Source organism: Gopherus evgoodei, chromosome 12 (assembly GCF_007399415.2).
Source record: "Gopherus evgoodei ecotype Sinaloan lineage chromosome 12, rGopEvg1_v1.p, whole genome shotgun sequence".
NCBI classification, from domain to species: Eukaryota; Metazoa; Chordata; order Testudines; family Testudinidae; genus Gopherus; species Gopherus evgoodei.
In genome coordinates, this window is record NC_044333.1 from 43,945,683 (window position 1) to 43,961,353 (window position 15,671).

General features: G+C 45.4%; 1 protein-coding gene across 6 annotated transcripts in view; it reads left to right on the forward strand.

The window, feature by feature from the left end:
- Positions 1-15,671, forward strand: part of PHLPP2 (PH domain and leucine rich repeat protein phosphatase 2) — a 147,161-nt gene that overhangs the window by 84,498 nt on the left and 46,992 nt on the right. For 5 of the 6 annotated variants that reach the window (XM_030581528.1, XM_030581524.1, XM_030581529.1 and 2 more), the window contains exons 8-11: positions 3,100-3,330; positions 4,187-4,389; positions 7,290-7,350; positions 12,541-12,636. In XM_030581528.1, the coding sequence (XP_030437388.1) occupies positions 3,100-3,330; positions 4,187-4,389; positions 7,290-7,350; positions 12,541-12,636 (591 nt within the window). The remainder of the gene's footprint in view (positions 1-3,099; positions 3,331-4,186; positions 4,390-7,289; positions 7,351-12,540; positions 12,637-15,671) is intronic. The other variant, XM_030581525.1, reaches the window with a different exon arrangement.

Below are 15,671 nucleotides of genomic sequence, written 5' to 3' on the forward strand. Positions count from 1 at the left end.
TGGGAGATCTAGTCTACCCCTTGTTCCCCTGGCTCACGAAGCCGTACACCGGAAACCTTGACTGTAGCAAGGAGTGCTTCAACACCAGACTTAGCAGATGCAGAATGACTGTTGAATGTGCCTTTGGCAGATTAAAGTGTTGCTGGCAGTATTGGCAGGTTAGACCTCAGTGAAGGAAAATATTCCCATGGTCATAGCAGCCTGCTGTGCTCCGCGTAACATTTGTGAAACTAGGGGGAAAGTTTCCCTAGAGGGTAGAGGCTTGAGGTGTATTGGCTGGAAGCTGCTTTTGAGCAGCCACATACCAGGGCTGTTAGAGGGGCTTAACAGGCGGCTGTTCAAATCAGGAAGGCTTTGAAGGAGAATTTTGACAATGAGCCCCAGTAATATGACTTTTTGTAATGAATTGAGCCAGGCATTGCTTTCTTGCACTGTAATATGAGCCTTATAATGATTGCTGTGTGTGCATTAATTTTACTTTGCAGATGCAGTGATTGCTATTATGTATGAATTTCAGCAGCAACCACCATGTGTAGTAGACCAATAAAGATTTGTTTTCTTTGTATAAGTACATTTTTATTTAACAGCTATACAAACATGTCTGTTACCTACAAGGGGCATTACAATGAAGAGCACTTTTTACAATGAGGATTTCACAGCTGGGTGTATGTCCAGCTATCACTGTGAAATATGTTCCTGGGTGGAGTGCATGGGGTACTGTGACGGACCAGGAACACGCGAAGAATGGGTGTGTTGGGAGAGTTTGGGGAAGGCATAGAAGGTGTTTCTGTTTGGGTTGCAGGGGGAGACAAGCATGGATGTGTTCTGTCTGCAGCACAATCAGGGACCTCAGCAAGTCCAATTGGCCCTCAAGCAGCTGTATCATCCACTCCTGCCCCTGTTTCCTCTCCTGGCTATCCATTCTCAATTTTTCATTTACAGCCTCTGTCAATGCTCTCTGCTTGCTATCAGCAGCATCAGACAACTGCAGCACCTCCTTGAACATTTCTCCCTTACTCATACTGGTTCGTCTCCTTATCAGACAGTGCCGCTCAGCTGGTGGGCAGGAATAGACCCTCAAGGCCACATCTGAAGAAGCTAAAGAAACAATAAACAGAGGCACTATTATGAGTGCACTCACAGCCTTCATTCCTTTCAAGTTACACACACCACTTTCTCATTTTCCCATAGCAGGCCCACAGCACAGCGAGAGCCCTAACCATGGTGAGTTTGGCACAGGGGGAAAGAGGCAAGATGAGACAAAGGGCGGGTGGGTTTCGGAGGGGGATAACTACAAATGCCTAGGGACACTATTCTGAATACTGGCACCATTTTCCAAAGGCAGGAGTGATAGAAGCTGATATCTCACTCCTCGGGGTAACCAGCGATGCAAGGGTGCAGCTTCTGCATGTGTGCAGCTGCAGGCTGACTCTGTATGCAGCTCGCCTTGTGCTGCTTTGGTGCCTATAGAAGTAATTGCCAATTAGCATAGCAAAGTTACTTACTGTGGGGGAAGAAATAAGGCATCCTTCCCAAAGAACCTTTGGTAGAGGATTGCAGAGTACCTCCACAAAAGTTTACTAGAGATCAGTATGGAGAATTCCTGGCATATCCCAGTGTGCATCAGCAAACTTCCGTCGTGTCTCCTCTGTCTAGGTGCACAGAGAAATGAGAAGCAGATGCAAATAGTGCTACTGTTGGTTATTTCTATCCCTCTTCTACCATTTGAAAAAAAAATATAGCTCTACCTCATTTCTTCCTATAGTATCAAAGCACAATGAGTATTTATTGGAGCTCCCCTCTCCTGCATCAGGTGTGCCAGAGTGCTGAGGCTACCTAGACCCCCCTGGAGTTAAAAGCGGTCCTGGCTTGCCACACCCCCAGACATCTCTACTACCTTTCCCCCATCCTCCTCCAACTCCACTTCCTTGTCCACCACTTCATCCTCGGGATTCACTCTTCTGCTTCCAGCCTCCCCAAAGTATCCACAAGGGTCTTGGTGGTAGAGATGAGGTTGCTGCTGAGGATGGCATGCAGCTCCTGGTAGAAGTGGCACGTCTTTGGCAATGCACCAGATTGGCGATTGGCCTCAGCTCCTTGATCTTTGCACGGCTCTGCTGCATGTCCCTCTTGTACCCCTTAAGCTCCATGCCACAAGTAATTTGCCCATAGGTATCAAAGTTCCTATGGCTGGAGCAGAGGGCAACTGCACAGCCTCCTCTCCCCAGAGATCCGACAACTCTAGTGTACTCCAGGCGGGAGTGTGTTTGCTGCAGGTACCCACCATGGTCAGCTGGGAAGATGGTATGTGAGCTATCTACACCAAGCACACAGGAAGAGGAATTTCAAAAATTCCGGGGCTATACGGGGGGAGGGATGCATGCTTGTGTACCTGGCTGCAGGGCAGCGGACTTCAAACCAGAGCGGTCATGATGGGCATTGTGGGACACTACCTGGAGGCCACTTAGGGTGACATAAGCAATGCAGTGTCTACACTAACATTATGTCGCTCTAACTTCGTCGCAAAAAGCTCTATGCTTCTCATCCAGGTGCTTTTATTATGTCAGCGTAGCAGGAGAGTTGGCAGGTGGAGCATTGCAGTGTCTTCACCTCCACTGTTTTGTTGACGAAAGCTGACTTTTGTAGACAAAACTGTATAGTGTAGACATGGCTTCTGAGAACTTTCCCAAAGTTGAAGAAGAGCTCTGTGTAAGCTCTTAAAGCTTCTCTTTCACCAGCAGAAGTTGGTCCAATAATGTTACTTCACCCATCTTGCCTGTCGAATAAATACTCTACAGTTACAATGTAATTACGCTTTGCTTATGCTAACTTCCACTGATTCATATAACTAGAAGCTTAACTACACAAGTGAAATATTAATCCGGAGCATTTATATTTACACATCCAATTTTAGAACTCAAGCATATTAACTGAATAATAAATCATGTAATAACCTTACAACTCTAGGAACAAATCACAGTTAGCTGTGGGAAATAATAAGCTGTAATTGGCCAGTGTATAAATTCACTGACAATGTTAAAACAGGTGACTCAATTCTCCATCCATGAATGTTTCTCTTTTTCCCTTTGCCTGCCACAGTCTCCAGACCTTATGTCTTGATGGGAATTTCCTCACGTCTTTGCCAGAAGAGCTGGGAAACTTGCAGCAGCTCTGCTCCCTCGGGCTTTCCTTCAACAACTTCAGTGAGGTGCCAGTGGTCTGTGAGAAACTCACTGCCTTGGACAAACTGGCCATGGCAGGGAACCAGCTGGAAACCCTGAACCTTGGAGTGTTGAACAGGATGAGCCACATCCGATATGTGGATCTTAGGTAGGTGCACTCTAGGTGCTTTGACATACATCAGCCAGAGTGCTTCTCAACCCCACTTCCAGCAAAGGAAGCTGTATAAATGCTATCGCATGTCTTAGGAGGCGTCCTGGGTGGTTGTGTTCTTACTAGTATTTTCACAGCTTGGGAAATTCCACTTTGGAGGGTATTTCAGAGAAAGGCAGGCTAATTGTGCTGTGGCTGAGGTCACTGAGCACTGACCCGTCGTCTGCTGTTCAGTGCTGCTACTCTGCCACTCCTTAGTAGGGAACTCGCCAGCTCTCCTGGCCTTTCCTCACTTGCTTCTCTGGAGATGAGACGGTTACTGATTTCTAGCCTGGAAATTTCCTGCAGCAATGGTCTGCTTCATCCTTAGAAAGACATAGTGAGACTTCTGATCAGTTAAGAGACATGAAAATCTTATAGCTGAATTAACATGTATAGCAAGTGCCTTCCCAGGTTCCTGTGTGACCGTGCACAATACAGCTCTCTGTCCCAGAACCAGACCTTTCATCTGTTAGCCTCTGGAAGCTGCCCTCAGCATCTCCTGACTGTTAAGGGTGCTCAGAAACTGAGTAGAGCCAATACTTAATGCAACAATGAATAGTGGGTGAACAGACGTTGGGACTGTACTGTCTGTACCCGTCCCAGAAAATCCCCCTTCACCAGGACCCTTCCTCTACCTCACTCACCCCTCCACTCCTCTGTCCTGAGTTTGGTCTCCAGACTGCCCCATGTCCCTCCTTTTGTTTCCCACTTCTCTCTCCTGCCAGCATCTCACTCTGTCCCCCACCCCTCCAAAAAACAGTTCCATGTCCTTATCTCTGATCCTTTATCTTTTTTATCTCTGAGTGTTTAGGCTGAACCACCTGAGGAGATTATCTGTTGACAGTCTGGAGGGGAACAAATCTGTGACCCACATGGATTTGCGAGACAATCAGCTGACTGACCTGGATCTGAGCTTCCTTGGCTGTCTGGAGCAGCTGCACTGTGAGCGGAATCAGCTGAGGGAACTGACTCTGAGTGGCTTCTCCCTTCGGGCCCTCTATGCCAACACCAACTGTATGTCCATTGTATCTCCTTCGCCTGCCTGCTCCCTCCCCAGACCCAGGGAGAGCCCTCCTGTCATCCCCACACAGAAACATAGCTGCTCTAAACACAGGTTGGCGGCTCCCTAGAGTTCAGCTTTACTCTTAATATCCTGTGGAGCAGTTGCCACTTTAAAGATGGAAACAGTAGCAGCCCAAGGGATTATCCCACAGAAGCTTGTTCTGCTCCTTTGCTCCATCCAGAAAGAGCCTCTTCTCTTGGTATTAGTATTGTTGATGGTGTAGTATTTTATTTACTTGTACGCCTCTACCCCAATATAACGCTGTCCTCAGGAGCAAAAAAATCTTACTGCGTTATAGGTGGTCCACCAGAGTGCGCAGCCCCGCCCCCCAGAGCACTGCTTTACCACCTTACATCCAAATTTGTGTTATATAGGGTTGCATTATATCGGGGTAGAGGTGTAATATCCAATCAGATCAACCCATTTTACAAAGTGGTTCGCAGATAGAATAAGAGACTAACTCTTCCCTAAAGAGCCTGCCGTCTCGGGTAAGATTATCCAACCAAGTATGTGCAACAAACAGAAGGAGAAGGAGGCTAAAAGTTAACAGTCATGGGAACATTTGGCTTCATGGGCACATGCCCAACTTCCGGTTTTTAAAGTTATAAAACAGTAGGTGCAGTTTTTAGGATCTTAATGATAGCTGTAATCCCTACTGGACACTTGTCTATCCATTATTTCTTGCTGCCAGGAATACCTTGATCAGTAACAACAACGAGTCCTTGTGGCACCTCAGGGACTAACAAATTTATTTGGGCATAAGCTTTCGTGGGCTAGAACCCACTTCATCAGATGCATGGAGTGGAAAACACAGGAGCTGGTATAAATACATGAAAAGATGCGAGTTGCCTTACCAAGTGTGAGGTCAATCTAACTAGACAAATCAATTAACAGCAGGATATCACGGGCGGGGGGGGGGGCTGGAATGACTTTTTGAAGTGATAATGAGAATGGCCCATTTCAGACAGTTGACAAGAAGGTATGAGTAACATTAGGGGGAAATTAGTATTGAGGAAATTAGGTTTAGGTTTTGTAATGACCCAACCACTCCCAGTCTTTATTCAGGCCTAATCTGATGGTATCCAGTTTGCAAATTAATTCCAGTTCTGCAGTTTCGCATTGGAGTGTTTTTCTGAAGCTTTTTTTGTTGAAGAATTGCCACTTTTAGGTCTGTTGTTGAGTGACCAGGGAGATTGAAGTGTTCTCCTACTGTTTTTTGAATGTTATGATTCCTGATGTCAGATTTGTGTCCATTTATTCTTTTGCGTAGAGACTGTCCGGTTTGGCTAATGTACATGGCAGAGGGGCATTGCTGGCGCATGATGGCATCTATCACATTAGTAGATGTGCCAGTGAACAAGCCCTTGATGGTGTGGTTGATGTGATTAGGTCCTATGATGGTGTCCCTTGAATAGCTATGTGAACAGAGTTGGCACCGGGGTTTATAGCAGAGTTTGGTGTTTTTGTTGTGTGGTGTATAGTTGCTGGTGAGTATTTGCTTCAGGTTGGGGAGCTGTCTGTAAGTGAGGATTGGCCTGTCCTCCAGAGTCTGAGAGAGTGAGGGATCACCCTTCAGGATAGGTTGTAGATTCTTGATGATGCGCTGGAAAGGTTTTAGTTGGGGGCTGCAGGTGATGGCTAGTGGCGTTCTGTTACTTTCTTTGTTGGGCCTGTCTTGTAGTAGGTGACTTCTGGGTACCCACCTGGTGAAATGAAGAAACAGATTGACAGAGCCCTACTGTGTCAGTGCTGGGGGGGATCCACCTGCAGCCCCACTGTCAGAAGTGACCTTAATGGCTGCAATCCTGCCGTGGCCTCACCAAGCCGTGGTTACCACTGCAACACCCTCATAAAGTGACTCCTGTGCACGATACGTTGCCATTGTAACAAGGCAGCTTCCTGAGGCACCAATATCTGCACCATGATTTGAATCTCACCTGCAGCACTACATTTTCTAGCGTTGTGTTTCGGTACTGAGATGGAGAGAATAATGTGACAAATGTAAATCAAATTATAAGAGCTTCTTGTGGACTTTTGTTACTATCTATGAACGTGCTTAACTGTCCTTAAGCATCTCTCTCTATATATACAAAAAATGTAGCTTTTGGGAATTAGCTTTTCAATTTTTTAGTTAGGCTGTGCCTCACTTACCTAGGCTGATGTACAGCCTCCTGCTGCAAAGTGAACTTTCCTGACTGGTAGAATTCACTGACACTTCTCTCTAGTCCATCATGCTTTTCACAGGGAGAAGAAGAAATGGAAGTGCATTTCTGTAGCATCTTTTAAATAAGAGTTACAAATGGAAGGATGTCTGTGCAGATTCTCGCTTTAGTCTGTGACATTGTTTTTTAACGTACTGATGTTGGGTTGTAGCAAGAATGATCATTTTTGATTTGCCATGTTCACTAGCTTTCCAGAGCAATCCCGCCTCTGGTGCTTTGATTAAATGGTACATGCCCTCACGTTATTCTCATTTTGCTGCTGTTCCTGAAAGAGTGAGAACAGTTCTCTTGCTGCCCTGTGTGCTGCGCTGCATCATACTAGAGAAAAGAATCCTATAACCACTGCCGTAGAAGTAATAATCTTTTGGAATACCCTTTTAGAGAAATATGTAGTTCTGATACCTGAGGAGAGAAGAACTGCAGCCTGGCTCTTCATACCATGGGCTTTTCCTATCTGCAGATGCAACAAATGTCTGTCTGGGCACTAGAGATTTTCCAGCCTTATCTGGTCATCCTGAAGGGTTGGCACTTGATATCTACCCTAGTATATTTCTGGGAAACAGTGTTTGTGTCTCTGTTGTTCCCCTTCTAGCAGTCTGGACTCATTATTGTTTGCTTTATTTGATCAGGTCTGATGACTATAAATGTTTATCCTGTCCCTAGTCTGCTGACCTGCCTAGAAATCTCCCGGTAAGTGACAACACACAAAAGGATACAAAGTGAAATCCTGGGGGGCCTGGACCATTTCCTGCAGATTCTCTGGAATCCAAGTCCTGGGCTGCATGTATTGAGTGACACAGGCACTCTCCCTAGGCTTCTTGGGAAATTACAAGGAGAAACTTGATCATTATCAAATCTATGTTTTGCATGGATCTATCAAAGGTCTTTGTATAGTGACTTCCACTGTTGAGTGGGATCCGTCTCTTCAAAGCATTAAGGCATTCTGGTACTGGAGTAAGTGTGTCCACATGAAGAGTTATACCGGTATAACTACAGAGAATTCTTTCCTGGGTGCTGGCTGGTGAGTCTTGCCCAGATGCTCAGGGTTCAACTGATCGCCATATTTGGGGTCGGGAAGGAATTTTTTTCCAGGGCAGATTGGCAGAGGGCCTGGAGGTTTTTCGCCTTCCTCTGCAGCGTGGGGCATGGGTCACTTGCTGGGGGATTCTCTGCAGCTTGAGGTCTTCAAACCACAATTTGAAGACTTCAATAACTCAGACATAGGTTAGGGGTTTGTTATAGAAGTGGATGGGTAGGGTTCTGTGGCCTGCATTGTGCAGGAGGTCAGACTAGATGATCATAATGGTCCCTTCTAACCTTAAAGTCTATGAGTCTATGAACTGTATCAATTTAATTCATACTATAGCTTTACCTGTATACCCTTCCTATGTACACAAGCCCTTAGTCCCATTTCTTGATGGTGTTGGGAGCTTTCAGTTCATCAGATGATTTCTCTAAGTTCATGAAGCAACTTCCATAATGTCCAAATGTTCCTCTTCCTGCCTTCTAGAGGAAATGGGAGGGATATAGTTCTTCTTTGAGTGATAGTCTGTATACATATTCAACAGTTGGTGTTTGCTTGTCCAGTATGCACGTCTCAACTTTCTATTCAGCAGCATCCATGAGAGTGATACATGCTTCCTTCACATCCCCATTTGTTCCAGGAAGAATATAAAAGATGGAGCTATCCAACCACACCCAGTTCCTTCTTACTGCTTGTGGCATGGATCAGAGCAGCTCACCTTTGGAGTAAACGTACCTGTTTCCCATTGTGCATAGTTCTTATAGTTGGCAGTTAGTAATAGTGTTAGGTTTTTACTTTTTCCAAACTTGGGTTCTTCAGCGAAGAAAGGACTTCTCCTTCACTGAAAGTTTGGTACTGATTGTCTGCCTGGGAGACCACAAGTCCTCAGACTTTAAGAGCTGCCCCTCATATAAGGACATTATCTCCTGAACGACGATCATGCAAGGGGTCTGTTCCACTTCAGCAAGGAACACGTTTCAGACCATTGCAAAATCTTTATGCCCTTCTCAAAGCGACCCCGCAGTTGAGGGAGTCCCACCTAAGGGCCTTCCTGATGGAGCAGTCTCTGCGCCGAGACTCTGATCCTGGCTGCCAGACATTGAGACTCTCAGGGGACTGGAGGTCATCAAACTCAGTGCTGGTGGCCTCTTCAAAACCTCCCAAGGTATCCTTAAAATCCTTCTCATCTTCTAGGAAGCACCTCTAGGGATTTACCTGGACTTTTGATATGGCCCTTCCCAATGATGCTGTCCCAGTTCCGGGAACCAACAATGTCAGCACTGTTGCCTCCATGATTCCCAGGGCCAGCTAGATCGGTACCTTCAGCACCGACTGGGAGGGAACACACTTTCACAGAAGAAAACTACTTCTCATCCTCATTCACATAGCACAAGAACCAGGGTCAGCCAATGCAATTAATAGGCAGCAGGTTTAAAACAAACATAAGGAAGTACTTCTTCACACACCGCGTAGTCAACCTGTGGAATTCTTTGCCAGGGGATGTTGTGAAGGCCTCAAGTATAACTGGGTTCTAAAAAAAATTGGATAAGTTCATGGAGGATAGGTCCATCATGGCACTCATGCTCAGGGTGTCCCTGACCTCCAACTGCCAAAATCTGGGAGTGGATGACAGGATGGATCATTTGATAATTGCCCTGTTCTGTTTGTTTCCCTCCAAAGCGTCTGGCACAAGCCACTGTCAGAAGACAGGATACTGGGCTAGGTGGACCATAGGTCTGACCAAGGCATGAGTACAGTACTAACCCTGAGTAGAGTACTAACCCCACCCAGAGTTCAGAACCACAGACAGCAGCAGCCTTCTCCCATGCTACAACCACAAAACCCAGAGTAGCTGATACCAGCTAATTTGTCTTAGAATCATAGAATATCAGGGTTGGAAGGGACCTCAGGTCGTCATCTACTCCAATGCCCTGCTCAAAACAGGGCCAGTCCCCAGACAAATGTTTACCCTAGTTCCCTAAGTGGCTCCCCTTAAGGATTAAACTCACAACCCTGGGTTTAGCAGGCCAATGCTCAAACCACTGAGCTCAAGCACTGGACGAGTCGCTTATACCACACCAAGTGATGGTCATTACAGAAGGCCATAAATCATCCAGGACTTGATGAGGCATATACCAGCAACTAAAGAGATTCCCACCAAAGAAGTACATGGCACACTGCACAGGCTGCTCCATATATTACATATATCGGTACCATGTTGCGTAGCAATCATGATAAACAAGGACCTACTAGATCCTGCAAAGACCCTGTGACAGACTCCAGCATCATTAGCACCAACCTCAAATTAGGCTGATAGTATCAGGTGCTGGCCTGTTCATCCCTGGTGCAGAGATCACTAGCAGTGATTGTTTCAAAGGAGAGAATGTGCCATGGCTACCAGAATTTGGTTGCAAGCGTAAGGAGCCTAGACTTTCTTGGTAGGAAATTGTACTCAACCTTGAGCCGCCAAATAAGGATTTGAACTGTCAAGCAAGCATAGCAAAATATGGCTGCCCTGGCTGGTGTTTCCGTGGAATGTTTCATTGACAACTGGTGCAGGAGTTCAGAAGTGAGTTCTAAGCCATCCTGACGGGCAGTTGGTTGCAAAGACAGCTCTACAGGCAGCATTGGACGCTGTGGACATGGTCCTCAGGGCCATGGCAACAGTGGTTATAATGTGCCGTTCCTCACAGGGGACATATGACCATAGGCTTAAAAGGAGCATCCATGACTTTTGAGAGAGCCAAGTAAAGATCCCACATAGGGAGTGGATCCCTAAATGATAGACAGTCTAGAGACGCCCCTTAGGAATCCATTTGCCATTGAGTATGCAAATACTGATTGATCACTTGGTGGATGGATGACTGATATGGCAGTCAAATAAACTCTAAGCAAGAGACCTGTTTCAGCTGGTATAGTTATTCTCACATAGCCTGGAAATACGGTGGTGGTGGGTCCAATTGGAGAGTCTCATCCAGTTAGAGAGGGACTGTGCTGTAGTCTCTCTTTGCCTAGGCTCCTCATTTCTGACTCCAATGAGAACTACATCTTGAGAGTCATTAGCTGTGGAATATGTATACAGGCTACCACTCAAAGAAGAAAAGAGGCTACTTACCTGTAAAGTAATTGAGGTTCTTTGAGATGTGTAGTCTGTATATGTATTTCATCACCCACCTGCCATCCTTGCTGCTTCAGAGTCTTCACAGACCACTAAAGATGGCAAAGGAACTGAATGTAGTTGGGTGAGTCCGCCCTTTATACTCTCACTAGAATGCACAAGGATATGAAGAGTACATACGCCACCCCAACCGACACTGCTAACTAGAAAGTTTTCTAATGCATGAGCACTGGGCATGCAAACACCAACTGTGGCATATGAAGACATGCTACACCTTTAAGAACATCAGTATTGTACGTGTAACTAACCTCTTTGCACTTCATATTAAGTGTTCCCCTTCCCAGGGAAGGGGTAAATACTTTGTTTGAAAAGTGCTTTGAGTATGTCAGTTGCTATATGAGGTCTGGGTGTGGTTAGGGCTGAAAGTTTATTTGTAAAATTTCAAGTAGTCAGATAACCCTGTGTTTCCCCCCTTAGCCAGATTGTCTCAGAAGAGGGGGTATTGGTTACTGAGAGGTCTAATCTAATCGTTGCCTCAATTTCTTAGGGTTTATGGCAAGTTTAGCTCCATAGACTTTGCCCAGTTCTAATTGTTTCACATCTAGGCTGCAAAGTTCTCAAGTTACACCTCCCCTCACCCCATGCTATCAGAACAACATTCTCTCATTTTGTTGATTTATACTTTCCCTTAGTATAGAGTCAGCTGAGAAAATTAGAAAATAGATTTGGAAAGGCTAAATTGGTGAGATTGAGACCTATGGTTCATGACTATAGCTCCTTGATAGAAATAGTCTCCCTGGATTTTCATGAACATAAAGTAGAACCTGATGCTAGTCTGAGTTTAGGATTGATTAGGCCTCTGGATAAGAGGAGTGAGAGCAAAAGATTCTTCTAAGGATGCTTCCTGAAACACAGAGGCTTTCCTATGTTGGTGCTCTGAAAGAGAGTACAAGTTGCAGTTCCTCAGCTGAATTCTCTTCTATTGGACAACTCTGTTCAGCCCCTTTCTCATATCTTGTGGGCAGAGGTAAAGCACAGTTCTTCTTCTGAAAGAGAAGAGAGCAGTGAAGAGAGTGAAGCATCTCCTCGTAACAGAACATACTAGCATGAAAGGAAAATGAACATTTCCCAGACTAGAAGCCCCTTTAAACCAGCTTGGTGTGACTAGGTGACTGGCTGCCTTTCAGCTCTGGGTCACTAGTTCAAAATTCGGTGAGTAGGAGTTGAAAGCTGTTACTAATGGCTGTTTATTGGACCATGACGTAAAAATCCGGGGAAGGGAGATATCTTAGCCCAGGCCCCAGTGGGCAGGCTACCTTCTTGTTCAGTGCTAATTTGCTCCTTGTTGTCAGCTCTCAGCAGAGAGACCAAAGACTGAATGGGCCATAGAATCTGGCCTCTCCTGTCACTCTAGCTCTGGGGTGAAGTCCATCAACATGCAAGCATAGGGAAGCTTGCCCTGCTCCTGCCACAGCTGTGGATAAAACATCATGCCATGAATCAGCACTCTTTGCCAGCCCTACACTCACTGGTTTTGTTTTAAATGAGTTTGAATGAGAACTGGTGTGTGTGACTGATTCTACACTGTTGTTTCTTTTTCTTTGGGTTTGTCTCTTTTTATATTTGTGAATCACTAGAGTGTTCCAGCAAAATCTCCATGTGATGGGTTATAGGTTCAGTAGAATTCTGGTATCTTGCTGTCCCTCCTCCTCTTATGCTTTCCATTTCCTTTTCTCAGTAACCAGCTGCTGTGTATCCCTGACTGGGCCTGTGAAGCAAAGAAACTTGAGGTTTTGGATATGAGCTACAATCTCCTCACAGAGCTTCCATCAAGGTAATAGCAAACCCCCTTCTTGGCCAAAGGTGGGACTCCCTCCAGGATGTATGTGTTGGGGTAAAAGAGTGATAGTACTCTTCTATACACCTCTCCTCCACCCCAGCAATGTTTCACTTGCTTGTGATGCCAATATGTGGTGCCACGCTGTCTGGACTGTGCATATGTTCAAAACATTCATAGATTTTTAAGGTCAGAAGGGATTGTTATAATCATCTCATTTGACCTCCTGAATAACACAGGGCAGAGAATTTCATCCAGCGATTCCTGCATCTACCCCAACAATTTGTGTTTGAACTAGAGGGTATATTGTAGAAAGATAATCCAAGCTTGATTTAAAGGCTTCAAGTGCCGGAGAATCTACCACATCCCGTGAGTAGATTCCAACTGTTGATTATCCTCAACAATAAAATGTATGCCTTCTTTCCGGTTTGAATTTTGCTGATTTCAACTTCCAGCTGTTGGATCTTGTTGTACCTTTATTAGATAACTTAAAAAAGCCCTGTAATATCAGGAACTTCTCCCAGTGTAGGTTATTTTAGACTGTTGTCTCTTTTCTATAAATTACTCTTAATCCTTTTTTTCCCTCCAACTAATTAAGGGACCGAATGGCTAGGCAGCAGTTCTGCAGAAAAGGACCTAGGGGTTATCATGGACAAGAAGCTGGATATGAGTCAACAGTGTGCCCTTGTTGCCAAGAAGGCTAATGGCATTTGGGGCTGTATAAGAAGGGGCATTGCCAGCAGATGGAGGGACGCGATCATTCCCCTCTGTTCGACATTGGTGAGGCCTCATCTGGAGTACCGTAACTCCTCACTTAAAGTCATCCCGGTTAACTTTGTTTCATTGTTACATTGCTGATCAATTAGGGAACATGCGCGTTTAAAGTTGTGCAATGCCCCCTTCTAATGTTGTTTGGCAGCCATCTGCTTTGTCCATGCTTGCAGGAAGAGCAGCCGTTGGAGCTAGCTGGTGGGTGGTTGGAACCAGGGTGGACTATCAGCTCCCTGCTCCCCTAAGTTCCCTGTGCAGCAGTTGCCCAGCAGGCTATCAATTGCCAGGCAGTTCAGCTGTCCCTCCTCCCACTGCCATGTGCTGCTCCTGCCCTTTGCCTTGGAGCTGCTCCCCAAGACTCCTGCTTGCTGTGGGGGCAGGGGCGAGGAAGATGAGGGCTAATGTCAGGGTTTCCCCCTCCCCTCCGCTCCTGCACCCCGCTTACTCCATCTTCCATAGAGCAAGGGGGACACATGACAGAGGGAGCTTCCAAGCAGCTGAAGCTGTGGCCCCGTGCCTGCCGGGGACACACAACTCCGGGGCTGCCGGCGTGGTGTTCTCTGTTCCCAGCAGGTGTGGAGCCCACCTAGTGCCCAGCAGGGGAGAGAAGCTGTGGCTCCGCACTAGCCGGGGACAGATTACTCCAGGGCTGCGGGCGCCCATGTTCTCTGTCCTCACGGCTTCTGCCCGGCTTCTCTCTTCTCTCTGAATTCATATATTATGTAATATAAAATATTATGTTTTTCATATTATTTAATGTAGAAATACAAAATAAGCCTTGAAAAATTGTTGGCGCCCACCACACTCTTCTGAAAACATGAATGTGCTACTGGCTACAAAAAGGTTGGGGGCCACTGAGTTAAGGCATTCCCTGGATATATCCCACCCTCTGACTCCTCCACCTCAACAAAGCTTCACAATCATCATCACTGTGTACCAGTATTAAATTGTTTCTATAAAAGTGTGTGTGTGTGTGTGTGTGTGTGTGTGTGTGTGTGTGTGTGTGTGTGTGTGTGTGTGTGTGTGTGTAAAATTTCCCTGGAACCTAACCCCGTCATTTACATTAATTCTTATGGGGACATAGGATTTGCTTAACATCGTTTCACTTAAAGTCGCACTTTTCAGGAACATAACTACAACGTTAAGTGAGGAGTTACTGTACTGTGTCCAGTTTTGGGCCCCACACTACAAGAAGGATGTGGAAAAATTGGAAAGAGTCCAGCGGAGGGCAAAAAAAATGATTGGGGCCTGGAGCACATGACTTATGAGGAGAGGTTGAGGAATCTGGATTGTTTAGTCTACAGAAGAGAAGAATGAGGGGGGATTTGATAGCTGCTTTCAACTACTTGAAAGGGGGTTCCAAAGAGGATGGATCTAGACTGTTCTCAGTGGTAGCAGATGACAGAACAAGGAGTAATTGTCTCAAGTTGCGGTGGGGGAGGTTTAGGTTGGATAGTAGGAGAAACTTATTCACTAGGAGGGTGGGGAAACACTGGAACAGGTTACCTAGGGAGATGGTGGAATCTCCTTCCTTAGAGGTTTTTAAGGTCAGGCTTGACAAAGCCCTGGCTGTGATGATTTAATTGGGGATTGGTCTTGCTTTGAGCAGGAGGTTGGACTAGATGACCTCCTGAGATCCCTTCCAACCCTGATATTCTATGAAGTATGGTCACACATGCTGTTCTTGGCTCCTCAGGCTGCCACTATCTCATTGGGGTTCAAAATCAGTCACAAGCAAAATTAAGTGGGAGAAAATATTTAAACATAAAAACACAAATGATAATTGGGAATTATTTAAGAATGGTTTGTTAGATGCCCAAGCCCCACATTGTTCAGTCAGAAAAGAAGGCTACTTCAGTTAAAAAAAAAACCAATAACAATACATCCTGGCAAAGAGGGGAGGTGAAAGAGGAAATTTTAAAAAATGGAAAAGCAGAGAAGCTGATCGCAATGAGTACAAATCAGCAGTTAGGAAATACAGACAATTAATAAGGGAAGCTAAAGGTATCAGTGAAAAAAAATCTTTGGCCAGTAAGAAGGCATTCTTTAAATATGTCAGGAACAAATTAAATCCTACCAGTGATAGAGGTCTAATACTAGGCAGAATTGTAAAACTATCAGCTAGATGCAGAAAAAGCAGAGGTATTCAATATATATAGGTGTTCTGTATTTGAAAAGAAGCAGGATGATGTGTTCTCATATTTCAAAGTGATGATGAAATAGATTCTGTTTTATCAGTATCTGGGGAGGATGTTAACTAC